Source organism: Centrocercus urophasianus, unplaced genomic scaffold (genome assembly GCF_019232065.1).
Source record: "Centrocercus urophasianus isolate 14NV4802_14NV808 unplaced genomic scaffold, USGS_Curo_1.0 seq_73, whole genome shotgun sequence".
NCBI lineage: Eukaryota > Metazoa > Chordata > Aves > Galliformes > Phasianidae > Centrocercus > Centrocercus urophasianus.
In genome coordinates, this window is record NW_024885344.1 from 11983513 (window position 1) to 12011054 (window position 27542).

The following is a 27542-nucleotide window of genomic DNA, read 5'->3' on the forward strand; positions in this document are numbered from 1 at the left end:
TATTTATTGCTCTCACCTTCCACTGCCATCCTCTCCCGGAGTTCCTGTTGTAATCGACTCTGCCTGTCTTCCAGTTCTAGCTCCCGTGCGCTGGAAGGAAAACACACCAGGAGTTCAAGTTCTGGATGTAATCAAATACTCTGTACAATTGCTCAATATCCCTTCTCAATTTCTTCCCCCCCCTCTAGATATCTGCTATGCATTTTATCAATCTATTTTAGAACAACTTTAGAGATAACTGATGTATAGAACTAGATTTTTAAAGATTAAATCTAAAACAGTGTGAAACACTGGGAACAAGCAAAGCTGCAATCACTGTAAAATCATACCTTACCTCAACGTTATCTGCTATTTGCCACTCTAAGAACAAATTACTTAACAACTCAGGTCATGCCAGGGCATTGCCATTTCAGATTCCAATGCAGACAACATCTTAGGGCTTTTCTGACAAAGGCACCAAAAGACACCAAGCTTACACACTGCTCAGGTCAGCTGTTGTACTCAGAAACTAATTCCTGTGAATTTGCACCACGGGGACTAAGAAAGCTCACAGATTTTTTACAGGAAAAAAATCTGTCACGTGAGCCCAAACGAGGAGCACTGAAGTCCCACTGCAGGCAGAGAAGAGGGGCCATATGACAAAGGTAACAGAATGAAACAGTTTGGCTACACTTAGAAGCCATTCATCATTTCTTCGTCACTCAGTAATGTGCTGTGTTTTATCCAAGAACAGCTTGGAAAGGATGCAGAACTGAACAAATATCCTTACTGCACACGTACAAATAGTTCTTGTACTCTTCTGAAAGTTTGATCCCTATTTCAGCCAAGAATCAAACTGTATGACTGCTGATCTTCAGCACTGTAGGGAAAATGGCACTGGCAGATCTTCCACCGCTGTTTATAAAATAATCCCTCTTTTGAAGTTTGCACATTGACTTACAAGATCATCAGTTCAGACTCATAGCGAACCAAGGCATTCTTCTCTTGCACCAGCTTGAACCATTCTTGCATCAGCTTGGGATCATCCTTCTTTCCCATGCCTGCAAAGAAGAAACTTGGTAAGACTGTGTGGCAAAATGCCACACAATCCTTACAAGCCCAAATGGCAAAAACAACAATGGGGCAAAATGTGCAAAGAAAGCCGAGCAAGATGCTGCCAGAGCACTCCCAAGCCGGGTCCATTCAGTTTGCCTAGAGCACACAAAAGAGTGGAAGTCATCTCCAAAAGGATTCTCTTGTCTTTGGAGTCTGATTTTTATTATTATTTTTTGCTTTCTGATTTTCTTGTGATTGCTTGTTTCTTCCTCACATTTACTGCAGAAAGCCCACACTTCTGTATTTCACTTTTCCTTTCATTAGAAGAGCTTTATAGTTCCTAATGCCAGCTACTTAAGTGTGTGCTCATCAGAAATAGATTCAATTGCCACTCTACGTCTTATTTTCTTCAACTGCACATCCTCAATCATTTATTTTACTGACAGAAAGTAACATCTCATCTTTTTTCAATAGCTAAATGAGTGTTTTTGACTGCTGCTCCTAGCCACATGCATCTATCCACCCTGACGATCCCCTGTGTGCAGTAAGCACAGAAACTACTTCTGCTGTATCGCACATCAGCACCAGAAGGAAAGAGAGAACCCCCAGACACATTTGCTAATGTGAAAATGGAAGCAGAAAAATCTTGGGCCACGGTATTTCTTGGTTGGTATTTATTTTTTAAAACCAATTCATAAATTGATGCAGGAGAACACTGATCAATCTCACATCTGTCAGAAGTTACCTAGAATAAACTGCAGAATTCTGTTCCCAAAGCCTTTTGTAGATTTTTACCAAACACAAGAGCTTACCAGGAAAGCTCCTCCTGGCAGTCCCTTGTTTTGGGCCAGTGAATTCACATTGAATAATCTGCAGATGAGTGCCTTGACTCTTACCCAACACCATCAAGAACCTTGGCAACTCACCTACCTGCACAGAAATGGAGGCAAGAGTAAGGTCTCAAAGTGAGCCCTACAGCACTTCCTGAGCCCTACAGCACTTCCTGACATGTATGGTTGGCATTCCAAAGTAACTAACAGCCCTACGTTTGTTATCAAGGCTACATACTATCTACACCAAGAGCAAAACCTATTAACTAGTCATTTTGATTCCAAAAATAATCATGCAGCAAGTTTGCTATTTAAACTCTAGGAAAGACTACACGAATATCACGGTAGTGACTATTAATGGTCAGGTCTGTGACCTGACTTCAACCTTCGGATCTCAGAGAATTGCTGTGCTGGAGAGAAGTGAAAACAGGCCTACAATTCCATTGAACTGCAACTTAGTCTGAGAACATCTGCCTTTGAAAAACTGACAGAGCAAACCCTTGGGAAATACCAGACCCAGCTGCACAACCCTAACAGCCTCCAGTTCTCTGGGCTTGGTATCAGTGTGTTGCTCATTTCCAAGCATTCCTTTCTGAGCATCTCTGCACAGTATGCCCATATGGCGGCAGGAGAGGGAGACGGAACATGCAGATGTCCAGTGCAGTGGCGCATGAAAGCACTGGGAAGTCTCCCTGCCCCTTCCAATGTCAGGATGTACAGAAAACAAATGCCTCTAAGAAAAAGCCAAAAACACAGCACTACTGACCTATGGAATATATTAAGTATTTTTAAACAGCCAATGAGAAGAGGAAGAATGGTAGGATTGGAGAGAGAGCACTGACAACTGATAAGTGGGAGCACCATGGAAAGCAAAGTAAGTGGTTAGCAAAATTACACCATGAACACACAAACAGCACCCTTCCCCCATGCCTTGGCAATGGAAACTCTATGGCAAACTCCATTTGAGACAGTTAAAGAACTCACTCAGCAAGACAGATGAGGGAAAACTAGTCTAACTTAAGGTTTGCTTAATTTTAAACTTCACGGATGTTTCGCAAACCAGTCCTTTAAAAAGACACAGTATTCCTTTAATCCATGTAAATTAATTAAAAGGCAATTTAAGGAAGCAAATTTTCTTCCCTTACCCCACCTTCCAAACACCTCTCAGGAGGAATGGAGAAATCAAAGCCACCAAATGCAAACAGAAACTTTTGAGTGTGATGTTACTGCTCCCACCACCGCTCCACCATGCCCGCCACAGCACAGCTGGGTCTAACAAAAGGGATACTGTACCTTTAGTAACTTGTCATAGGCCCACAAAGCTGATTACCAGGTTGCTACTGAGAAGGATGGTTTGGGGAAACAATAAGAAAAGGCTGGGGACCCTGTGGTCACTAGCTGACTAGTGCTGCTGTGACAACCCAGCTGTGGTCTAGGAGAACAGGGAGCATGTGAGGTTACGTTACCTTCGTGGGCACAGCAAGGGCAGAAGGAGAGAGGTCTACGACGTGGTGTCCCGCCATTGGGCTCAACTTCAATAGGACCAAACGAGGAAGAGGAAGAGGCAGGAGAGGAAAAGGAAGTTGGAAGTGGAACGGAAGAGAGGAAAGGGATGAAATAAAAGACAAGCAAAGGACAAAAAGCATAAGAGTGAGAAAGAAAGGAAACACAAGAAGAAAAGAAAAAATACAAGAAATGGAGAAACAGAAACAAGGGAACAGTCTACAGATGAATAATGTCTCTAGCAAGCACAGATAACAGATAAGAGGTAGGCCGAGTATCAGTGAATCTTACTGAGCTATACAATTCCTAGACAAGAGGTTATTGCTGACTTTTTCCTAACATAAATTTCCAATCACATGGTCTTTAACTGAAAAGTTTGTGAACAAGATGTCAGGAGGAGCAGAGATAAATATTTAACTCCTGCTGATAAATCTCAAATTTCAAGCAGGGTTACAAAAAGTCTCGCCTGCATGCATAAGACTCCAGCTGTAAACAGCCAGCCCACCTTATGGCTTTATCAGACCATGCTCTTATCACCGTGGCAGCATCCACTGATGGAAAAAGTATCCTTTTAAATGGAAAATAATTCCTTCAGGTAGGGAACATCACAGGAAGAATCTGATTCACGTGGAACCCATCTGCCAGGATCTGCCATGTCAAGCATGGTGAGTACATGTACTCGGTTGGGTGCTTAGAGGAGAATCAGCTTTTTGTGGATAAAAGAATGATTCATGTCAGTTTCTGTGGTGGGAGTGATCACCTAAGGGCATTGCATAGATAAAATGGTGAATTTAAAGCTGTCCCTTGACATTCTCATTTCACAAAGCTTACAAGTCCTGTTAACATCAGTGACTTACTGAATATTTTCCATCGTCACAGTCACTCAATGAAGGACAAACATTTCTCATCTCTACAATGGTTCAGCTGCTTCAACACTTACAATCTCCTCTTCAGCTGTACTTAACGTTGCAGAGATAAATAGTAGAAAATAACTGGTACCACTTTAGTAGTTACAGGACAACAAATGCACTAAGGAGGTGATGAGCCTGAAATATCAAAGCCAGCAAACTAAAACACTTCTCAATGAAGAACCTCATTTACAAATGGGAGGCATTCCTACTTGGGAAAAGGAAGCTCCAGAACAATAATATGGTAAGAGTAACTTGTAAAGTGGAGAAGCCAGCAGTTTGATACATACGGTTTGGAGACAGCTTTACATAACTTTAGACTAGCAGCAATCTGGGAGAGCTTTAGAAGGGACCATCACAGAACTAGAACAGCACATGGAGGACGCACTGGAGTGAGAGGAAGAGCACATCAGCTTCAAAGCCTGTGTCTGAGCAGCAAGGCTTTCTCAGACAGGAAGAAACCTCTGCACTGGGGGCAGGAAGGGGCAACACTAGGAGAGGTTCCACAGTTGGCCACATGACAGTTACAGATAAAGCACCATACCAACATAAGTTGACAGTACCAGAACTTTAATTCTAGTTATTCGGTCTTCCAGCTTCTTCACTTAAAATGAAAAATGCTAGGGCTGCTTTTCCTGTGATTTGCATTTCACAGATTTAGGTTAAAAAAGCAAAAACAAGTCCCCAAAACAATGAAACATACTGGCTGTCCTCTGTGAAGAAGCTTCCATAGAAAGTAGAGCATGTAGTGCGTTATGCCCATTACATTTTTTGTTTCACATCCTACCTTCATCCTACCAACATCACTCTTTCACCATATAAGCTCTTATACTCTAGTTGATGGCCTACCAGTTCTTTTTGGGATCAGGAAATGGATATTTAACTATGTGGAAGAATCCACTTCAATTTCTCAGGGTTTGAGATTTCATTCAGAATTTTAGGGGGTAGGGTGATATTGCTGACTTATGCACAGTTTCTGAATTTCTAACTATGGAGTTACAGATTTGGTGAGGAATTCTGAATTTGCCATATTTGATCTTAAAATAAATACCTGGTGTTGAAAATGCCATTCAGCTCATTGCAACAATGGCCACAAACTATTAACTTTTGTCATCAGTAAGCAAAGTGTCACATCCTAGGAAGAGATACCACCTTTGGTCTGTAATGAAAAGCCATAGGTCTTACACAGCAGAAGACAATAGTGCAGACACCTCTCCACATCATGTTTTCTTCCTTTGGCCTTAGTTGTCCTATTTTTTAACAGAAATATAATCCTCTCCACTCCTGTCTAAGAATAATGTGTTCTTGAATAGAGTTACAAAGTCTATACTGTCTATACTCTTGCTGCTGGAAACATTAATATTGCTCTTCATTAAGGTAATGAATATAACCTGCACTATTAAGATATTTTCCAATTATTCCCGTTGCAAATTATAGTTGCATTAGTGAACACAGGTGACACAATTGTTACAGTTGCTCTGGAAACAACTTCCATCAATCTATGATGATTAACAAGCCATGATGGTTAACAAGTCTTTGAAGTGCTCCCTATTTCCTGGAGGTCCTAAACAGCAAGGGCAGAATGAAGTGCAGCCTGAAACTTACCTCTTCTTGTTCTCTAAAGCTGTGAAAACTGCACCAATTATTAAGCCCTAGAATGTGGTATAATCCAAACTCACAAGTGTTGCAAAACATATAACGTAGTGGAATTTTAAGCGTACTTTTACAATTGTCTCTAAGGTGACAATTATGAAAACTGCCTCCCCAAACCTGCTAACCTAAGTATCAATGCAGGTGGTACAGATGCTGTAAGCAGACTGAAATGGGAACTTTCTGGTTTTAAAAGGAAAAATATTTTATTGTATTTCCTGAAAAGATAAAGATTTTCCAACAACAGTAACAAGTATTGAGGTGTGTTCCACGTCACATATTTCACTATCCTTTCAGATGAACTCTGTCAAGAAGAGGCCTCTTAAATATTTCAGAAACAGAAAACTAGAAAAAAGAAGATCACCTGATGAATGGAAAAGGTTTTACTGATGTACATTGATACATGTGTAGGTAACAAATGTATCATCAGATCACTCACATTCCTGCCAGCTAAACAGCACAAGTTCTCACTGTGAACACACTCCCAAGAAGAGCCTGAGCATCTCACTGAGTACTATAAAAAGTCCGCACTGTCTCATCTTCCTTGCCTTTCTCACTCGTCTCACTCAGTAAATCCCTGTATGTCTACTTACTTCCCCCAAAGCCATCAGTAAACCCACAGTAGACATCACAGCCTTCTCATTACTAATTAGCGAAATCACCAGCTCATGAGCTCATTAAATTAAAAACGTGATCATCGCTGCAAGACAACTTTTCTGATCACAGAGTCACGGACAGACGGAAAAAAAAACATCTTCTTTTCAAGCAAATTAAAAAACAACAATGAAAATAATGATTCTGTTCACATGTCCCCTACCACAAAAAAAAAGAAAAAAAAAAAAAAAAAAGAAATACAGGCTAGATCAGGCATCACAGGTCTTTATCCACAGCACTGTTAGCTATGTGCTGCCCCGCCAATGCCATTTGTTCCAGGCCTACTTCACTGTGAAACCTTCAAAGCAGAGATCAGCAGCCTCAAGAAACAAAGATGGCAAGCAGAGGAATTCAAAAGGGTGCACGGGAGGACAGCCACATCCCATCAATGATTTGACTGGAATTATCTTGCCTCTGCAAACAGCACTCCCCAGATCTTACGGAGTTCATACAGCCATGACAAGAAAGACCTTGTTTGCCATAGCACACTTGAGAGACCGCAGACTTGGCTGTCATAGAATCACTAAGGTTGGAAAAGACCTCCAAGAACATCCAGTCCAACCATGAATTGATGGAAGTCAGGAGCTAATCCAATAATAAATGCCAGAGCTCCTATGCCTCTCCAAAACAAGGAAGAAAAATTTTATAGCAACCATGAAGACATTCCTTCCTTTTCACTCTGTGTTGTTCTTTGTTGCATCCAGAAGGCTTCAACTTCTGTATGGCTATCTGTGAACTAACCAGGGCAGTTCGGAAATCAGCATATGGCAACACTGGGTAGGAAACCCAGCTCTGAGGCTAATTTCCATTCTTATACACTGCTATGCTAGCACTTGGCCTTATAAGCCAAGAGCATGACACTTTATAAATTCTTATTCTACTAACAACTCCCATGTGCCACTTAACAGCAGATGAACAACTCTAAATTTTATCTCAGTACTTATAACACAGATCAGTTAAACAGAGATCAGGCAAACTGTGGTAGTAACAGGAAATATATGCTTTCCCATCTTTCAGAAATTGTTCATGGTAAGAAACTGAAGTGCTGAGAAATAAAGCATTTAGTGAAATTGTTGTAAAAGAGCATAAACACAGAAAGCCACCTCTTGCAGAGCAACAGCCACACAATTATAGGCATTATAAAATTGAAGGAAAGGATTCTGACAACTATCCCATAAGTACATCGCTCGAGGTGTCTGACAGCAGTTTACTAAAACCATGTCGATAAGAATGTGCTCTGAAATACAATCATTCTAAGAAAACAGGGCAAAACTCATGGACCACTGCATTGCCATGCAAACTGAATACTATTTTTAAGCAGCAGAAGAGAGTGGGGAAAAATAACTGAGGTGGGGAAGCTAAAGAAACCTGGAAAAGCAATAGCTGGAGCAGAACGTGCAAATGACTGCATAGAAGTCTTCTGCATCCCACCAGACCTGAAGGCACTTCAAAATGCAACCAGAACTAGTGCAGTGTCTTTGTTTCTGAGTGCACCTGTGAGCGGTGTCCAGAAAGAAGCAGGTAAATGACAACTGTTTGCTTACAGTACCTAGCAAGTACTCTCAATACACCTAACAAGTTCTGCTTATCAGATGTCCTTTCCTGCAAAGAAAACACGTTACAGTTTTGCTTCAGTCTCAAAAGCAGTTGCAGACTGAAAACGGAATGTTATCTTACAACTCCAAACCTCTTGAAGGAGCAGGACTGTTCCCACTTTTGTATATCAGACTCTGGTCCTGCAATTAGAATTAGATCTGCAGGTCTTTGAAGAATGCAGTGAGCCCAGTATTTTAAATAAGCTAATAAAAAGTGAATTCTGGGACACTGTACTTCAAACTATGAAGAATTTTCAAAAACACAATATCTCTTTTTTCCTGTTTATCCAATGTTCAGCAGAACCTTATCAAGAAAGAACAAATGTCTGAAATCAGCATTGTCAAACATACCAGCCTTCTTCCTGACTCCAACCAAGAGGAAAGCATGACTGGAGTGTGGGGCTGCACCCCAAGTGATTCCCTGCTGGGTGCAAGGAAAATGAAGTCGTCCATTTAAACATGGAGGGAACAACAAAGTTGTCTTCCAGAGTCAGACAGGGAGCTAAACTGGGACAAAGAACTGGTGGGAAAGGAAGGTCTGAGGCTGAGACTAATTGGGCAAGGAGACTAAGAACACTAACTGCTAAAGAAGAGGCAGAGAGGAGAGGGGAAAATAGGGAATTAGACTGATTCAAGAAGGTATGATCTAGGGTTATCCAGAGAAAGAATAATGGTAGAAAAGGGAGAAGAACTCAAACATTTTGTGATGAAGTCATTGGTAGGGATTGAATCTGGTGGCGTGAGTCAGTGGGAACACAAGGGGTAGAAGATCAGGAACAAGTAATGGGGAAGAACAGGAGGTCTGAAGGGTAAACATTAGGATTTCTTTGTCAAAAAGATAGGGATTAAAATTAAATGCCTGAGAAGCAGAAACAAACTCAGAATGAAAATGGCAGTGGTGTAAGGAGCTTTGGATGGAAAACAATTCCCTTTGGATGGAATCCTAATGGGATTAGGACAAAGATCGCCTGGAAAGTGAGTAAAATGGACAAAGTGTGTATCCACCAGAGTACTGTATCCTTCCTGGCTCAGAATCCATGTTTTCATGTCTCACCATTCCACAGCTGCCAGCAAACACCTGTGAAATCCACTGACCATGTCCCATTTCCTCTCCACGAGGATCTACAGAGATGACCTCCTAGTGTTGCTATCAGTTACTCCTTAAAGCTAAGTGGCAGATTTTTCGGCAGTGGATCTAAAGGTTATAAATCTGTTGATAATTCAACATAATACACAACCTTAATTTCAGTTGATTTAGCCACTTTTGTAACGTTCTTTTAACAAAGCTGCATATACACACAGGAAAAACTACTCAGAATTGAAATGTGACCATCTGAAGCCTGAAATGAAACATCTGCTTTAGAGCAATAGCACATGGTGTTTTAGAACAGGAAGAGAGTGTAGAGCAATCTGAGTAGAACAACATGGGTAGCCAGGGTAGCAAGCCATAATCCTGTAAACTGGAACTTGACCAGAAGATGAAGAGTTACCACACCTAGCAGAAGTTGTTGTTGTTGTGTAGCCTGTAACCACTAAATGAAACGTAACTCTTATTAATACAAAGAAAATCCAGATTAAAGTAATGTCCTAATCACTTGAAAATAATTACCAAATTACAGATAACTCTGCAATGTATTTCTGCTTATCGTTCTTCTGACATCATGACTCAGAGCTATGCCCATGCCTCAGAGACACAAATTATCTGGAGAATAATTAACCCGCAATGCTTACAGTGCTCAGCAGGACCACGCAGCCCCACGGGGTTTAACAGCACTCCACCCAGGTGCAGCAGCCTGCACAGACACATTACTTTGAGAGCCAAGCTTTAAATCAGCCGCTGAATAGTGACAAGTATCAGCACAGCAATGTATCCCCTCTGGCAAAAGTGTTCTGGCAGCCCTCAAAGCAAATAAAAAGCAAATTAAAGAGGCAACAAAACTGAATTATAAAGCCACATACTCAGCAGGCTCTACTGGCTCAGTGCATTTAAAGGGATACTGCCCAATGCTATTTTTTTTTTATTTATTTTTTTTTATTTTTATTTTTTTTTTTTTAAGTTTCTTTAGGGAAAGGTATTTTTGACATGAGCAGAATGATACGTTTTAAAGTGCCTTTTTTTCTTTTTAATATCAACACTGTCTCTGCTTGGAGTCCAAATGACTAAGTCGCCACATAAATAAAAGCAGTTTGTAACAGAAGCCCAAAAACAACTACTCTAGAGTGACAATTTCAGCTCAGAGAAATGGAAAAAGCAAAAGATACGAAATGTAAATTCATTTTTTTTTATTATTTGAGATTTTCTGCAACACAGTAATTTTTAAGTGACAGTGTCCCTTTAAGTAAAGATTATTTGGTTTTCTTAAAGCCACCATCAGTGATTTTGATGGACTGCTGTCTCTAATGAGGCATTGGGAGAAGAAGGATGGGGAGGAGGGAAAGGTCTAGTGGAAGTAGCATTAGACAAGGAAAAGGATCTGTTAGGGATAATTCAGCATCAACCCTTTTACAGCTCCCATTTCATGTTCACATGGGTCTGGGCACACCTAGGAAGAGGATTTCAAAGCCTCTCTGCAGAAGATACCTTGGGAAAGAATGCTGGTGGGACGGAGCAGTGCAAGAAGCTTCATAGTTTGTGGAGGACTAGCTCACCAAAATTACCAGCGGGGCCCAACTGGGCAACAAATCAGGTCTAATAAGAATTTAAACAAGTCTTCCATTTTGAAACTTGATTCCAGTTGGCCTTTCTTAAACAACAAGGCAATTGTTGATTTGTGTAAATCCCAACAAAGGGCTGCAAGCAGGTATTTTGTGGGTTAGCCTTCCCTTGGAGGAGGAGAAAAAATGAGAATTAAAAGCTTGGGCATGATTTCATCTGAAGGTGCAAATGCAGAAAACAATAAAACTAGAGGGAAGACCTCCAGGGATCTGTCCTAGGTCAGGTCTGGAGCACGTGGACCCTCCATCCTGCTGAGCTGGATGCAGTGCGGCCCCTCAACAAAAGCACAGTTTAATCAAGCAACTTCATATTCTGATGACAAATGAAATGAAAGACTCTCAGATGGCAAAGCAACCTAGCAGGGTTTGCCTTGTCTTGGATCCACTGACAGATTTGTTTACTTTGTAAGAATAGATTTACATTAACTAAATCAGTAAAGGGAATTTTAATTTTCAAGAGGGACAAACGTTAAACAAGCACCATTTACAAAGCAGAAATTAGAAACCGCAGAAATTAGAAAGCAGAAATGCAGAAACTGACTGCAACTCTACTTGTAGATTCTCTTTCTAGTCCTACAATAAGACAACCCAAGAAATAAGAAATCTGTTATCTACCACTGCTTCCAAAGTGCCTTGAGGATGCATTTCTTGTGAGCACATCAAAACACTCTTTGAAAAGAGCAAAAGAGCCTCAGAAGGAGAAAAGGGAGGCAAAGGCATAACTAATCCTTTAGAGTGCTGTAGCTGTTGGGAGTTGGTCAGATCTGCCGTTCCCTTTGTGTTAATATATTTTCCTGAAGATTAGGATGGTAGAATTGGACTTTGCAAAGGAGAAACAAAAGTCAGAATGGCCACTTCTAGCAGGGAAGGTGGCTGGAGTGAGAACTGTATATAAATTCATAAATAATTATCAATATAGAAAATACAAGAAGGAGCTTTACACATGGCTTGCGGAATATACCAGGATTTCCTCTTCCTGAGCTGCAAAAGGGGTTCTGCCGTTCATGTGCAAGGACTGTTTCTTCTTGATTGTGAGCCAAGGATGGGAGAAGTAGGTGAAGGGAGGGGTGGGAAGGAGTGTCAGCAGGGTTAGTGTCAGCGAGAGGTTCAGCTATACATACCACCCAGATGCAAGTCGATGAGGTCACTGTAATAAGACTCTCCCCAATAGTCTATAACAAGGAATGGGTGAAGACAGAGTTATTGAGTCAGATACCCACCCTAGCCCCACACAATCAAAGCAATCTATGAGAAAAAAAGACATACAGGCAGACAGAAACAAAAAAGACAGAACAACAAGAAACATGCATCTATGTACGTTTGCACATATATATAATACATATAAAATTACATCTTTGTTTATATACATATATGTACACACGCACATATATGTATCACAAAATATATTGGGAAGATGAGGAGAAAATTCCCAGCAGGCAGGCATGGATATCCATGGAGAAAAATCAAGAAGTTTACACAGACACTTCACTCTCTCAGTCTGCACCAGCACTTGACGCTGATGTCTCCCCAGTTCCTGCTGGGAAAAGCAGAGCTATTCTTGTTGTTTTCCTAACTGTTTAGGTCAGCTGCAAGAAAGGTACAAGGATTGACTTCTTGGAGGTGAGTGTGTGGAGGATGTGTAGAGAACACGAGTGAAAGGCACTGACTGAGTGCTGACACAAATGGCAAACGCAGAAGTGTGGCAAAAAGGGTTTCTGCTAATGCAGTACCTATGTGAGAGAAGAACATAAGAGGGTGTGAAACAGAGACAAGCCTGTCCACAGCTGCTAGAGTCAGGTACACCGTGAGTCTAGCACTGTATAATTACTCTTTGGGGAAGAGACAGGGGAGTACTGAGAGCACTGTTTCTCACTGCATATGATTCACTTGATGTCAAGAGGTTGCTCTTAAATTTTTCAATATCAAACCGTCAGTACAAGACATCTTAAAAATGACTATCAAAGTTTGTGCTAAAGGAGAACAAGGGAGAAGAAGAAAAAGGTTCAAGAAATTTTCAAGTTTACATATTTTTCACGGTAATAATTGAAAAGTCTTAATAATGTCCAGACAGGCGAATGCACTATAACACAAAGCAGTGTTACTTTAATAGTGAGCCCATCCCAGCTGTCTCCTGGGATGCTGAAGGAAAAATGGGATAATTTTTTCCGGGCATTATCATACTTTACCTTGGAAGTGAAATGCCATGATTCTAAAGAAAATTAAAAACAAAAAGGGAAGAAAAAAAAATACAAATGACAAAAGCGTGGCCCATCTTGTATACAACAAACTTGCCACCTTAAATAGAGCTTCCATTTCAGATCATTCATTCTTGCTACAAAAGCCACTGCCAAAGGGTGAGATCTTCAAAGACATTAGGAGAGAACAATTAAGGCAATTGAGTAATCATATGTGTGAGACTATTTTCTGAATCAGAAACAAAATGTTAGGCTGAGCATTCACAGCTTTTCAAAGAAAGGAGGCCAGCTGCACATTCCCTGAGGCTGAGCCAAATTAAAAAAGAAGAAAAGAAGTTATAGAGAAAGGTGCAATTACTTTGTCAAAATTAAAGTTGACAGTGACCTGCTAGCATCATCATACAGAATATTTCAGCCTGGCAACAATCAGATAAGGACTGTCACTTCTGGAAATAGTACTGAACTGTTTGCTCTATTGCTAGGATCTAAACTGTAAACACACAGGACACTGCTGTGACTATTCTGCTTGGTATAAACCACCTACTAAGGCCAAAACAAAATGGATGGAAAATAAAAGCAAAATTATTCTAAGCAAACAAATCCTTACCCAGACTATCTTTTTTTGTTCTCACCAGTCTAACGAAAGAAACACTCCTATAAAGGTGGGAAACACTCCTATAAAGGTGGGAAAAGGTCAAGAGGTCAGAGACATGAACAATTAAGTTTATGAAAGACCTCTACACAAAGAAAAATTGAAAGATGACTAACAGAGAACACGCTGAAAGATGATAAGAGACTTGGAAAGTAACTCAGATGGTCTTGTCTGTCTCTTTCTACAAAAGAAAAAGAATCACTACGAAATACAAAACTGTTCATTCAATCAGGATTTTCAAATATCTAGGACTAGGAAACTACTACTAACACTTCCAAAACTTCCTGTTTAAATGTTTAGTCAGTGAGTGATTTTCTCTCTCTACAGGGAGGGAAGCTGAATAACCAACTCATTACAGAGCCCTTATCATCTCCAAGTTAACACTGGTGGCCCTCTAGAGGACAGCAATTACTTTGGCCCCATCTTGCAATCCTTCTCCTTTTATGAGGATGGCGTATGTGCATAGGGGGCATACTTCCCACCCTCCCCTTTCTCCCACTTGTACAAGTGTATTGAAAGGATTATTTTTTCCCAGATGTTGACAACACTGACCTTCCTCTTTTGTTTACACGATTTCATTAAGAAAAACTTATCAGAAATAGGAGTATGGCACCACATCTTCACATGTCAGCACTGCTCAATGCAGTGGTCACAGTTAGGTCAATACCCACGCAATGCAGTTGAGAAGTAAATTATTCTGCCCTCTTGAATAATTAATGGTATTGGAGGCAGAAATTAAATGCACTCACAGGATGTGATGTCCCATACTTTAAACAATGAAAATAATTTCTGCTATTTTATTGCAAATTTATGTAAATATTGAAATATGTAAGCAAAAGTGGTAAAGGATGGAGTTTATTTTTAATTTTCAGTTAAAAAAGGCTATGCTTTATACATACATATATATATAATTACTTTTTTCCCCATCAAAATGTGTTTCTTGTTAATCCCTGGATGTAACTGGAGAATTGGAGCTTGTCAATTCTTTAAGGTGGAGTTAAGCCTCCGTAATCAAGAGTAAAGCACACCTTACAGGCTTCCTGAAGAAAAGAGGTTCATTTCACAAAGAATGACCTACAATTTCATAATTTCGCTAGGAAATCCACAAATACAGAAGCTCATCTAAGACTGCTTCCATTTTGGGAGAGCTGAGAGAAAGGTATTATGCAAAGGTTTAAGTCTGCAGCCTTCCATACAAAATACCAACTCTTATTCTTGGTCTGAACATTTTTTTTCTTTGGCATTTTGAAGGATGTTCTCTCAGCTGCTAAGATTTCCAGCTTGTGCTGATATATCTGACATGAATGCCATTTAGCAGCTGACTATTCAAGACAGACTTCCAGATGTAGAAGAAAAAGAGGAATTAGAAATAAGAAGAGGTGTTAGTAAGCACAGTGACTGGCAAGCCAGCAAATAGAGTGGGACTACAGGGAAATACACTGCATAAGGAAGGTGGCACTACCACAGAGAAAGAGTTTATACACAGGGTACTTCTTGAACCCACATGTTAAAAACCCAGTTGGATCACAATACCACTCCAGTCATCAAGACTGTTTTCCACACTTGTAGAACTTACTTGCTTTGGTGACTATTCAGACCTGCTGCTTTAGCATGCCTTCATGGAGCAGCGAACACAACTAAACTTGGTGAAGTAATTGGAAAGGAATCTCAACAAACTTTTCTTCCAGTGAACCTTCACTGCTTAATCTTATACCATCTTCATAGGCATAGTGGTCACTCTTAAGTCCAAGCAACAAGCCAAATCATTCTTCCAATCTGTTCCACTGTTACCATTACTGATTTCTCGTCTTTGTAATCAGGTACATAATCCTGGGCATAATCCTATCAGATACAGTCACACTGCATTTGCCTGCTGGATATTTGACTCCATGCAATTACAGGACTCTTTTTTTTTCTTCCAGATCATTACACTACTATTAGCATTACCTCAACCAAGTACTCCTCCACTCATGTTTTGCCAGATCAGGTGAAACTCATTTAGTTTAATTATAAACACAGATCACATTCATTTAACAGCTTGACATGGATACCTTTCATGTTTGCATTTCTGCTCTGCACAGCTTTGTCTGAAGCAACCAGTGTGCTGGGCTGTGCAGTGAGGAAGATGTTCTGTGATGGTCCCTTGTAAGGACACTACCGTAATAATCCAACACAATAGAGAAAGCACACACAAATTCACAGTTATTTTCTTCATGTACAAAAGGGGTTCTTTTTCTGTGAAAGCTGTGAATTGCAGCTGGGAACCCCCCAAAATTTTCTAGCTGTAAAATCCAATAATATGTAGAAAACAGTCAGACATCCATTATTAATAATTGGAGGATTACTTCCTGAGTTTCTGGTAAAGACAAGCAAACTAAGTCTCTGCCATTAGAAAGATCCAAGGATTAGAGGAAATACAAGAACAAGGCCTCAGAAAGAGAAGAAAAGGGGGAATGGATTCATATTGGACTCTAATTCTAGGCTACAAAGGTCCAAACGCCTCTAAAATCCAAGCACCAATGGACTACTGTACAAGCATTTGATAAAAAAAAAAAACATTAAAAAGCAAACCAAGCTCTGCTGGATACCTGCTTCTCCTCGAAGGGCCTTCTCCACAGCAACCCCTCTCTCCTCTAGCTGTCTCTGCTTCTCTTCCACTTGTTCAAGCTGCCGCTGGATGATCTGTTGAGAAAAGAAATGAGCTTATCAGTAGCAATTTTCCTGTTCTGTATGTAGCACATATCCAGCACCAATTCGACTTCAGTCAAATTAGCTGTTTGAAAACTATAAGTATTTGCATCCAACAACACAATGGCTTGAAAGCTAGCATCACAGTCCCCTCCAGTGAGGACACCCCCATCTCTGCATCCTAGCATCTCGTTTTACAGACACCTGGATATTCACCTATTTGTTACAACTGAAATCCCCCTCCTAAATGCTAAGTGAAAAGTGTTGCCATTCAGTCAGCTGATCCCCTTCCTCGACAAAACCCATGCAATTTCCTGTAAACAAAACCCATCTCCTATAAACAGTGCCAGCAGATTCTCTTGTAGTTAAAGTTTAGTTGTTAACACTTCACCCACCAGCACAATCTAGGAAAGCAGTCACTGACTACAGCTCTTTCATTCAGTGAATGGTACTATATTCATCTCCAGGTAGGAAGGTGTTATGCTCTCATGCTCTTGTCATTTTTCTTGCTGTTAAACTACCTTGACAGGTTACAACAATTTCTTCCCATGTCCGAAAGATTGCACCAAATTTGACGGACAAAGTAGGAGCAGAGGCAACCATGTAGAACTAGAGGGAATTCTGGTTCTGGAGCTTCTTCTGACACACCCAGTGGAATGTCAGGATCATGGTGCCTTCGGATAGGGTTTCCTGCCATAACAAGAAGACTGTGAGACACTACCTGAGCTCTATGTAACCTCTTGAGCTCTTCTTGCTTGGCTTGTCTGCGGGCAGCTTTCTGTACTCGTCGGGTCAGCTTAGCATTCAGTTCCTCTTCTGTGTAGGCTCTCTGGAGGAGAGGAAGGAAGAACAGCAGACTTTATTTCCATGCCCGGAGCTAAAGGGGAGGGAAAATGATTTTCTTTTCCAAAACTGCAGAAGGGAAGTGTTCTGTTTTTCTCATAGCTGTGTCAAAAGTCAAGCTTCTGTAGGCAAAGGTGTTCACAGTGCAGTGAGCAACAATTTCAGGGTCAAATCAGGAGTGAAAAAGCACATAAGCCAATTGCAAAGCTGTGATTTTATATGATGTCCCATTTCAGTCTTCCGTTGCTATGAGGAACCTCTCCACAATGATCAAATCCATTTTTAACCTATTTTTCAACAGATTTAACCAAATGGACTTAAGTCAATGAGTACCTTATAAGGGGGTCACCTTGATTTCATTTTAGAAGATAAAGACATGTCTACATGAACAGTTACAGCAGAATAAACTAAGAGATTAATATAGACAGGTGTAGTTACATTGGTATTCTGCTCTCTTCATAGAAACCATTTTATTCTGGATATAAATTATCCGTATTTGGGAATTATACTGATATAACTGGTAATGATTACCTGTGTGAATTTGTGCAATTTTTCTCTAAATCAAGAAGGCAAAAAGATATTTGAAAGCAGAATGGTGTTCTGGTGTGAGAGGGTAAATCCCATCTCAAGAACAATGCCACAAAACTGTCTGGTATAAAACAGAGCAACCAACACCTTAACTAAAACTAGAATATTATAGCACCAGAAGTTATTCAAAATGAGAAAGGCTACATTTATAGAAAGATACTCCTCCTTTTCTCCCAAGTGAACTGGTTTTAAAAATATCTAAATCTAAATTTTTGATTATACTGAAATGAAGTTCAGTATCTTTTCAGGTATACTAGTTGGTTTGTTGTAATCTAGGTTTGTTTCCTCTCATCACCTTTAGAGTGTCAAAGGAACTTCACAATTGCATTAAATGAACTACAGGGAAGAAATGTCTTCCTACATACATGTATGTAGCCTTTATGAGATAGCTGTTCACAGATGTCTTCCACTTCTGGAAATATCTTCCACATCGACAGTTCAGTTTAAGTACAAAACATTAATACAGGCATGAAATTTCCTTTATCTAGTTATTGTACTGCTGTGCTGATCACACTATCTGTGTTTTATTGTTCTCAGTGAGCAGAGGTTTATATGGTTGGACCGTAGCTCTACTAAAAACTCCTCAGATTGGTGATCAGCAAGCACCATTATTAAAGCTCCAAGAAGTCAATACTTTGCTGGAAAGTTAGAGACAGCATGACTTTCCTATTCTACTTAATGCTGTTGTGACTGTCAATAAGGCCAATAATGACTTCAGAAAGCAGCAACATTTCTAAAACAGAAATGCAACTTCTACCTTGATTTTATCTTGACAAAGAATTTCACTGAGATTTCAGTGAACCCAAAGATTTTGAACAATGATTTTGAAAGAAGGAGTGACAATCCACTTCTATGTTCTTACGTATGTAAGAAAATAATACACATATATATTTAACTCCCTACCAACCCCATTTGTTCTGAAGCTCAAAGATCATCCGCATTACTCTGTACCGTGGTGCACTGCTGGGCACTGATAGTTGCATGCATTCTAACACAGACAATTTGGATCTCAGTGCATTGCTGGTAGACAACCTCTACGCAGATTTTGCTGCCCATGTCTGCTAACATCTCACGCATGCACAATCAATGTTGTGATGTTAGTGTACATGTGATGGGTAGCTACATATTCAATGGGTTAATACAGGGATATACATGCAACAATGGCCAACTACTGGGAATGGAGACACTACCTTTGACGAATATGATCTCTTGAATGCCAAGGCGTGTGGTACATAAATCGACTTTAAAGGGGGAATGGTAAAGGAAAAAAATAAAAAACATACAAAATGAAGTAAAATCAGTTCAACATTGAAAACAGATGCATAGTAAAAAAAATAAAGCTGTTTTTAAATGCAACACAGAATTGTGCAAATGCTGAACACGGCCCAGTCTGATTAAGCACAATGAAACCGTTGTGCACAAAATCAAGTTTCTATCAGTCTCCTGAAGACAATTAACTTTGGCAGCTTCTTTCAAGATACAATCAACCTGGAAATACTTTTTTGTAGAGAATGCTATGGCCTTTATCCACCTATGGATTTAATATCCACTTGAGCAGTAAGTATACATACACATACAAAATTTTGGCTTACAATATGGAATAATGTCTTGTTTGCTGGGGCATATTTGGTCTGAGCTTGCTAAGCCAATCACATATTACTGTGTCACACAACTCTCCATTTATACACTGTTTTACAATCTTTCATGGAGGTTGTGTCTATTTCATGGTTTAAAATAATTTCTACTCCATCAAAATAATCATTTGCATTTAAATAATGACATAATCTTCCTCGCTGCTTTGTGACTGCAGAAACACAAGATAGGCTCAGAGTGAGTTACCTGTCCTCTCCCTGTTTAAAAAGAGAACCTCCAGAGAACCTGAGGAGCTAAAATTAGGAGGAAAAAAAAAGATGCGATGTTGAGGGGAGGGGAGGGGAGGGTCACAGCCTTTCCCCTCCCAAGAATATTCTAGGTTAAAGTATATCTGAAAATAAGGCAAGTAAACCACCTATAGTCTAAGAGAGGGGAAATCTGTCTCGTGTCATGAAGTACAGAGGGCATTATGCCATTCTGGGCAGTCAGCATTTTGCATTTTCACATTTAATTAAGTAAAAAAATACACAAATGAAAAGCCATAGAACAACTTTAAGCACATAAGCAAACATCAGTAAAAAGCAAACTACCTGTGAGTAAAACACGTCTGATCACAACACCACAACTGTAGAGGAACAGTGACAAACACACACAAGGACACACCCATACACATGGAACCCACAGAGTATTCACAGTAGGAATTCTTTACAAGATGCTTCTCTTGAAAGACACTTGAATTACACTGAACAACACGGAAGAAATTTGCTGCTGATCGCAGAGAAAAGGCTAGACAGAGCAAGCCATCTAGGAAGCAAGCTCACTACAATTACTGGAAAAGCAGCAGAAGTAAAATTTCAGTTTAGAGAAGGGGTTCACATAAAAGTTATGTGCCATATAGGAAGTAAACTTCTACCCATAGTAAGTAGCTTGTAATTTAAAACACATAACATTCCCACCCCAAATCAGTACAAACCCAGTTTCGTCAGTCCCAAAGTTCAGTTACATTTCTTTTGACAGCAACACGTTCCATGTTTGCATCTATGTTTCACATCCTTGGACTGGATGCAATAAAATTAGGTGAGTGGAGTTCTCTGATTTGTTTCCTCTAAACAAATCCATTCTCAAAAACTATTCCTTTAGAAAACAGGCAGATGCTGAGCCAAAGAAATTCTTAATATAAGCTCAGCAACAGCAAACAGGAGAAAATGAGATGTTACCAAGGTATCTTTGGCAAAGCTGGTGAGATATTTCTAGTATTAGGATTCCAGCCATCTGCCACTGTCACCTATCCCCACAAAGCTCAGTGACCATATCTTTTTCTGCTAATGTTATTTTAAATGAAAGTAGCTCAGCAGAGAAAAGACAAACATACAAAAAAAAAATAAAAACCAACAACCATGGGCCATCAATGCATACCCAAGTCTGAAAATAGGCATGAATCTTATTTAAGGCCTGCTTCCTCCCAAAGAGCACACAAGGTAGAACAGTAACTCCAAACTCTTATCTGAACCCCCTTTATTGCATATCTGTCCTCTGCTAACCACAGGTACCTCGTTCTTCTGCATCTCTTGGAAAATGCAGAATTTCTCATGAAACACCTTGAGGGCATGCAAGAAGGAATGAAAGGGGAAGAGAAAAAAAGGAATAAAATAAAAAGAAAATAATCTTCCTCTCAGAAGAGATCTACATCAACTAGGACGAGAAACTGAAAGAGAGGTAAGTAAATGCAAAGAAATTCTTACTTTTCATCAAATCCTTCTACCAGCATTATATATACACAGAAATGCAGGACTAGATCAAAGGTTTGAGACAGGAGGTACAGACCACTGTGTCTGGCACACTACCCTCTGAGATAATCTCTTCCTGAGTTATTTAATATATGGACCAGGCTCCATTGAGAAAGGACAGGAAGAATTCATTTTTTGTTCTGTAGTACCAGGAGGGCCAATGGAATCTCTACTTATTCTTTATACCTTACAAAGTCTGTCCTGCAGAGCTTAGAAGCCAATAACAATGAAAGAAGCAGAGCATATCCTTACGTTTTCCACCAGCAGTGGAACAGTGCCATCCAAAACTGAAATAAGTAACTTACAAGCATCTAACTTTGGCACTTGGTTCTCACCACTTTTTTAAAACACTGCAAATAAATGAAAAGTATTTTTCTTTCTCGGATTTACAAAGGTGCACTGGTATCTAGTCTGTTTTATTCAATAACTTCATTAAAGTACCACTTAAAGTGAAACTATTTTAGATGTTGATATGTCTTACACCATTGTACTACTGCATTAGCTTGGGGAAGTTTGCTCAGGAACAAGAAGTTTCTCAGAAGAAGCACAGTTCACACCAGACTACACTGGAATGAAAATACCATGCTAAGGCTAATCACTATATACTGGGATTTCAAAATCATTATGTATTTTGTCTTTACATTTGTTTTCTTTATAACAGACGCAAAGAAATACTCAGCAACTACCAGGAAGTCCTCAAACAAAACAAGGTCAAAGTAGGAGTGACAACTGATGGCTCATCTCTCCAAGAATAAGAAGGTACTAGCACTCTTTGCCTAGGAAAAATATGTAGGCCTGCACGAGTCACAGACTGCAAACTACAGCTTACCTTTCAGTTGACAATCTGTCTTGAATGTGCTCTTGAGGCATAAAAAAGTATACTGCTGCCTGCAGTTTGCTTGGAATTCTACCTCATCAATCTATCAAAAAGGCTGGTGAAACAAAGTGCTGCAGTGGGACTCTTATAACAGGTGAGGACAACCTTTTTGCTTAAGAGTTAGTGAAATTTGCTCTTCTGACATTAAACTGTTCTTTTCTGTAGAGTATTGGCATGATCATTACCGGGACAAGATTCACTATTCAGACTGTGATATTCAGCTGTAAAACAACCTAAGTGAGATAACAGACGCTTCATATTATAACAGTAAGAAGTAGCTTGTAATTGTGAAGTAAGTGAAACAAATCGTTGGTCGGCTTCCAGGAAAGCCTGTTCCACAGAAGAAACAGTAACAATGACAAAAAGCATTACCCAAGCTCCTGCCATGGGTCTGAGTCTCTGATCTATGATACAAGATCTGCCTACCTCTCGCTTGGATTTCTGGGAGGAGCGTTCCAGAACATCATCACTGGAGAGGTCGGAGTCCTCTGAGAAACTCAGGTGTCGACGGAGCTGCAAATCTGAGAAATAGGAATAAGAAGGGGAGTTAGAAAAATAGCAGCTACAAGAGTGCATTTCCCTCTGTAAGCACTTCAGATCTCAGCTGGCAAGCTGCTTCAACTTCAAAATTACAGTTGTTTATGCCAGTCTTAGCTGTGCTGCCTCGGATTACACAGTCAGCACAGAAGCACTGTTCCACAAGATGATAGTCACTGGTTAGAAGCTTAAATCTGGGTGTGTATCACTTTCTGTGAACAGTACTAGAAGTCACGGTCATGATTCTTCCTTTCTGCTGCTTCAATTCTCTAATGCAACATACAGCACTTGGTGACAGCAGCAAGCACTATTCTGGCTTTTAGAACAAGGCCAAAGAAATGTAACATGTTTGCTTTTGATCATGTTTATGGCTAATGTACCATATCACAACTTGCTATTAAACATCCCTGTCTGTACCTAATGGCATATGAGAGATTTACACGAGGCTGCAGAATCTTAGGTGAGCAAACAGTTGTCAGATCACAGAGAACACATCAGTGACTGCATCTCTGCAGCCTTCTGTATCCACAGAACCAGGTTGAAAGGAACAGAAACAGAACATCCATGGAAAAGATGAGGATCAGATATAAAACAAAGATCTAACATCACAAACACCTGACTCCAGTAGATAGTGCTTCTGTCTCAAATCAGCATAAGGCAGAACCTGGATGTGCCTTGTACATATTAAGAGTGAAGCTTCTATTTAAGGATCCTTTTAATTCCGTAAATATGCAGACACACAATTCCAGTTGCTGCTTATCCTGATCTTTACCTCTAACAATGAGGAGAAGTGCCAATCAACACAGTATCATGATGACAAATTTAGTTTCAAGGATTACACAGCTGTATCACGTATCTATTGTACCTGCAGCTGTAATCAACGGAGATGCTTTGTGCTTGCCAGAGTCCACAGTAGCACTACTTGAGGGAGTACTTGGGCAGGATTTGTCATCAGCTTTCTTCTTCTTGTCTTTCTTATACCCAGAAAAAACAGACTTCCATAATGACCTGGACTTCGTTGTATCCTCTGTCCCACCACTAGATTTGTCGGAAAGCCTGCTGTCATTTTTGGATTTCTTCTCCTTTTTGTTCTTACGAGGGGAGAAAAGAGAAGTTCTTTTCTTACTCTTCCCACTGGAGCCTTCTGAAGAGGTGACAGATCCTTCAGGTCCAGCCACATCAGCAGGAGTGGAGAACTTCTCACTAGCAGCATCATGCTTTAGTGTGGACACCTCTGCTATTTTCAATGCCAAGTGCTTTGGAGAGTCATGAAACAACTCTTTGGTCTTCAAAGGCATAGAAGATGCCTTTCGTGCCCTTGCGGATCCAGCAGCTGCAGCCATCTCCATATCTTTCATCTTACATAACTGTTTAGCCATGGCATCACGTAGTGCCTGGCTCTTGACAGACTTCTCTCTGGCTCTCATCCTTTCTTCAGCAAGCTCCTTGGCCTCTGCAGAAATTTCAGGCAACACTCTCTTCTTTTGGTTAACCCCTCCCTCCATAGAGGGTGGACCACCATTTTCCTTCACCAAGGGCAAAACAAGTGGTTTCTCTGGCCGTGGCCTACTGGTAGGAGGTGTAAAGAACTTCTCATGAAGGCTTGAGTCCTCTGTCCTGTCATCATATGTGTCCTCCACATCATCAGCAAATGGAATTTCATCCACACTCTCTGCAAAAGACTTTCGCACGTCATCCTTTTTGGCCTGCGTTGGTTCTTTGACAGCAGAGGTTGGCTCATGGCGTGGAGGAACGGGAGGCGTTGATGCTGGTGTTGGAGGTGACTTGGATTCAACCTCATTCTGCCAAAGTGCTTGATACCTTTTTCTACGCAAAGTAGCTGGTTCTTCATCTTGAGGAGGTGGTGGTGGGGGACTTGATGGAGGAGTAAGCATAGTAGAGTCAGAAGTGTTGAAGCTCTGGCTAGCCAAAGTTCTCATGTTAGATGAGCTCTCCTGAAGACCAAGTCCCGAACTGCTGGATACATCTCTCTTAACTTCATGGGAACTCCTCAGTTCTTTTTCTGATGGAGATTTTGGAGTGAGCAGAGAAATTTGCTCATTTTCTAACTTAGACAGTCCCTGCCTTCTTGGGGCAGGCTGTGGCTTTACAAGATGCATCCTTTCATCCCCTGTGACACTCTCACTATTAAAAGTCTTCAGAGGAGTTGTCTCAAGGGCAGATACAGGAAAGTTTGATTCTGAACGTTTGTTTCTGTCTACTGGGGTGAGTCCTAAGCTCCTGCGGATTTCAGCACTCTTCATCCAGAACTCTTCTACGAGGTTACTACGTTTCAGAGTTTCTTCTGCAGTGGTAGGGCTCCCCAATTTCTCCACTTCGCTATCCTGGTTCCTGAGGACCAGTTTAGCTAGAGGAGTAGAAGTTAACGCTGGGCCAGGCTGGAAACATACTGGAGGCTCCACTGGGGATGGAATGGATGTCTCGGCAGAAGGCAAAGGCTGTGAACAGATAGGCTTTTGAGAAGACGTTGGAGATGAAGCCAATTTTGGTGCTGCTGGCTGAGATTCTGCTGGAGATGTAGGTGCAGTAGTTTCTGGTGATGCAACCGGCTGAGATAACACAGGAGAAAGTGGCAAAGAAGGGCTTTTAGCTTTTCTGTCTTTGGGAATTTCATCCTTTGGTCCTTCCTCAAGAAGGAAAAGCTCAGGGAAAAAGCGTGCCTCTGGAGATTTTATTGCAGCCAGGGGATCTTTTACATCCTAATAAATAAAATATAATATAATGTAATAAAATATTAGTAGTCACTGGTCACATTAGAATGCTGCTACATTTTTACTGCTAAACCACCCAAGTATTAAAACTTGGAGGAAAAAAAGAAAGCACAAATTGCGTCTCACTCCCAGGCCTTGAATGTTGTTTAGGATTCCTTCCCAGGTGCAGACGTCCAATTGTATAAAACTATTCTTTGTACACAACAATAAGGCAAATTTAACTTTTGAAACAAAAAGAATGCTAAATTCCAGAAACCTATTTCTATCTTTTCCCACTCTCCCTTTCAATATCCAACTCTGCATATATTAGGAGTCCCTCATTTCAGACAGATTTCATTCAAGTCTCTCAAGCTCTCATCAACACAGCAGTTTCTGCTGGCTTGCATCTACTGCAGCTGCAACATTTTTTTAAAGCAAGGGGTGCTTTAAGAGCAAATTAGGCAAACTGCCATATTAATCAGTAGTACAGTTCTTGGTTTTATATCTAACCTTTCGGCAAGGGACTTCTCTTACTGAGTTCTTATCTTTCCATGGTATCTTTTGCGCTAGCTTTCTTCTAAAAGCAGGAAGTTTAGTTCAATTGTCACAAGACCACGAGAGAATAAACTGCTCTGTGTGTTTCTATGACATATTAAGCACTCAGGTTTTTAAGTACTGCATTTGGGCATTATCCCAATGCAAAGTATAACTCTGTCTAACAGAATCATTGGATTAGTCTGAAAAAATAATCACCCTCCATTTTAATAGACAATATTGTCAACAATTGCTGTCAGCAAACTAGCCTTATCCCATCATCTGTCCATTGTGCAAGTAAAATGGTTTATAACAAAACTCTCTAGGAAAGTCAAATCATTAAGCAATTCTTCACAAACACTGGAGATGAATGTCTGAAATAAACATTTTAAGGGTTATGGACTTTCTGTTCTTGCATCCTGTTAGCTGGAAACAACAGTAAGCTTGCATGCCGACTTCAGGGCTAACAGTACAATGTTAAATAACTCAGCTTCCTTCAGCTGAACTATGTTGCTACCCAGGAAAAGCTAAACACTTGGTTACTATGGAATAAGTAATACAAATAAGATTAATACAGAATCTGGTTTTGGTACAGAAAGGATATCCAAACCAGGACAAACAAGAAATAGCTCACTGATGACTTCCATTATGCATTATATGCAATATACTTCTTGTTAACTGTGCATTGAAATGAAAATATCCTCTTTAATTCTTTTTGCATTTTGTGATGGGAACTTGGGTGACTATGACAGAGCCTCTACACTCTAAAAGTAGGAAAGAAAGACAGTACATTATTTTTAAAGCCTACATAGAATGAAATTTCAAGAACACCAATTATAGAGACTAAAAAGAAGAAAAGAGCATGGCTGTCAGTTCTCAATAGTTTGACCAACAAAAAGTTCTATTGAACTGTAGGTTCTAAGCAGAAAACTCGACCAATTCCCCTTCTTACCTCTGCTTGTTCTGCTTTGAGACTATCAGCTGGAGACAGAGGAAGAACAATGTCATTAGTTGACTGGTTAGGAGCAGACGGCTTGCATGGATCTATAGAAAGCAAAAATATGTTTAAGAAAACAAATGAGACTGCTGTATCCTGAATTTTTAATGTTACATGCAGCAAGTAGCGACAAATTCCACGGCGTCTTACAAATTCTAGATGAGACATCTGGAACCTCACCAAAATTTTGTACATGTACAAAGCAGTAAAAAATTTTATATAAAAAATTCTACAAGAAGTAGCAATTAGATGGGCTCTCACTCTTTCCAAAGCCGTAATCAATGGACTTTGCAAAACACCAATGCAGGCGCATACCTTGCCACTGAGAGCAGTGAGTTGGTTCAAATCCAAGAGATTTAAAATCTTAAATAAATGTATAGACTATCCAGAAGGCAATTACAACCATTCAAACACCGGTGGGAAAGCTATTACCTTCTGTCACGTGGCAAGAAGCATCTTCTGCTCCTTCTTCATCTTCAGAAACTTTTAGTCCTGGCTCTTCTGCGCTACCTCGATGTAAGCGAAACTCGGCTTCTGCATCAGATGGGATGTCATCTGGTCATGAATAACACAGGTTGGGCAGGAAGGGGTAAAAAGAAGAGAGGGGAGGGGAAAGAAGGAGCAGAAGATGCTTCTTGCCACGTGACAGA

At 40.2% G+C, this 27542-nt stretch overlaps 1 protein-coding gene across 10 annotated transcripts in view; it reads right to left on the reverse strand.

Annotated features, from left to right (window-relative positions):
* The window catches only part of MICAL3 (microtubule associated monooxygenase, calponin and LIM domain containing 3), a 154633-nt gene that overhangs the window by 5059 nt on the left and 122032 nt on the right, over positions 1 to 27542 (reverse strand). For 7 of the 10 annotated variants that reach the window (XM_042838116.1, XM_042838114.1, XM_042838111.1 and 4 more), the window contains 9 exons: positions 27325 to 27447; positions 26848 to 26939; positions 23516 to 25370; positions 22540 to 22634; positions 19047 to 19097; positions 17147 to 17254; positions 16326 to 16419; positions 941 to 1040; positions 17 to 90 (listed from right to left, as the gene is read on the reverse strand). In XM_042838116.1, coding sequence (XP_042694050.1) covers positions 17 to 90; positions 941 to 1040; positions 16326 to 16419; positions 17147 to 17254; positions 19047 to 19097; positions 22540 to 22634; positions 23516 to 25370; positions 26848 to 26939; positions 27325 to 27447 — 2592 coding nt within the window. The remainder of the gene's footprint in view (positions 1 to 16; positions 91 to 940; positions 1041 to 16325; positions 16420 to 17146; positions 17255 to 19046; positions 19098 to 22539; positions 22635 to 23515; positions 25371 to 26847; positions 26940 to 27324; positions 27448 to 27542) is intronic. The other 3 variants (XM_042838117.1, XM_042838109.1, XM_042838108.1) reach the window with 2 other exon arrangements.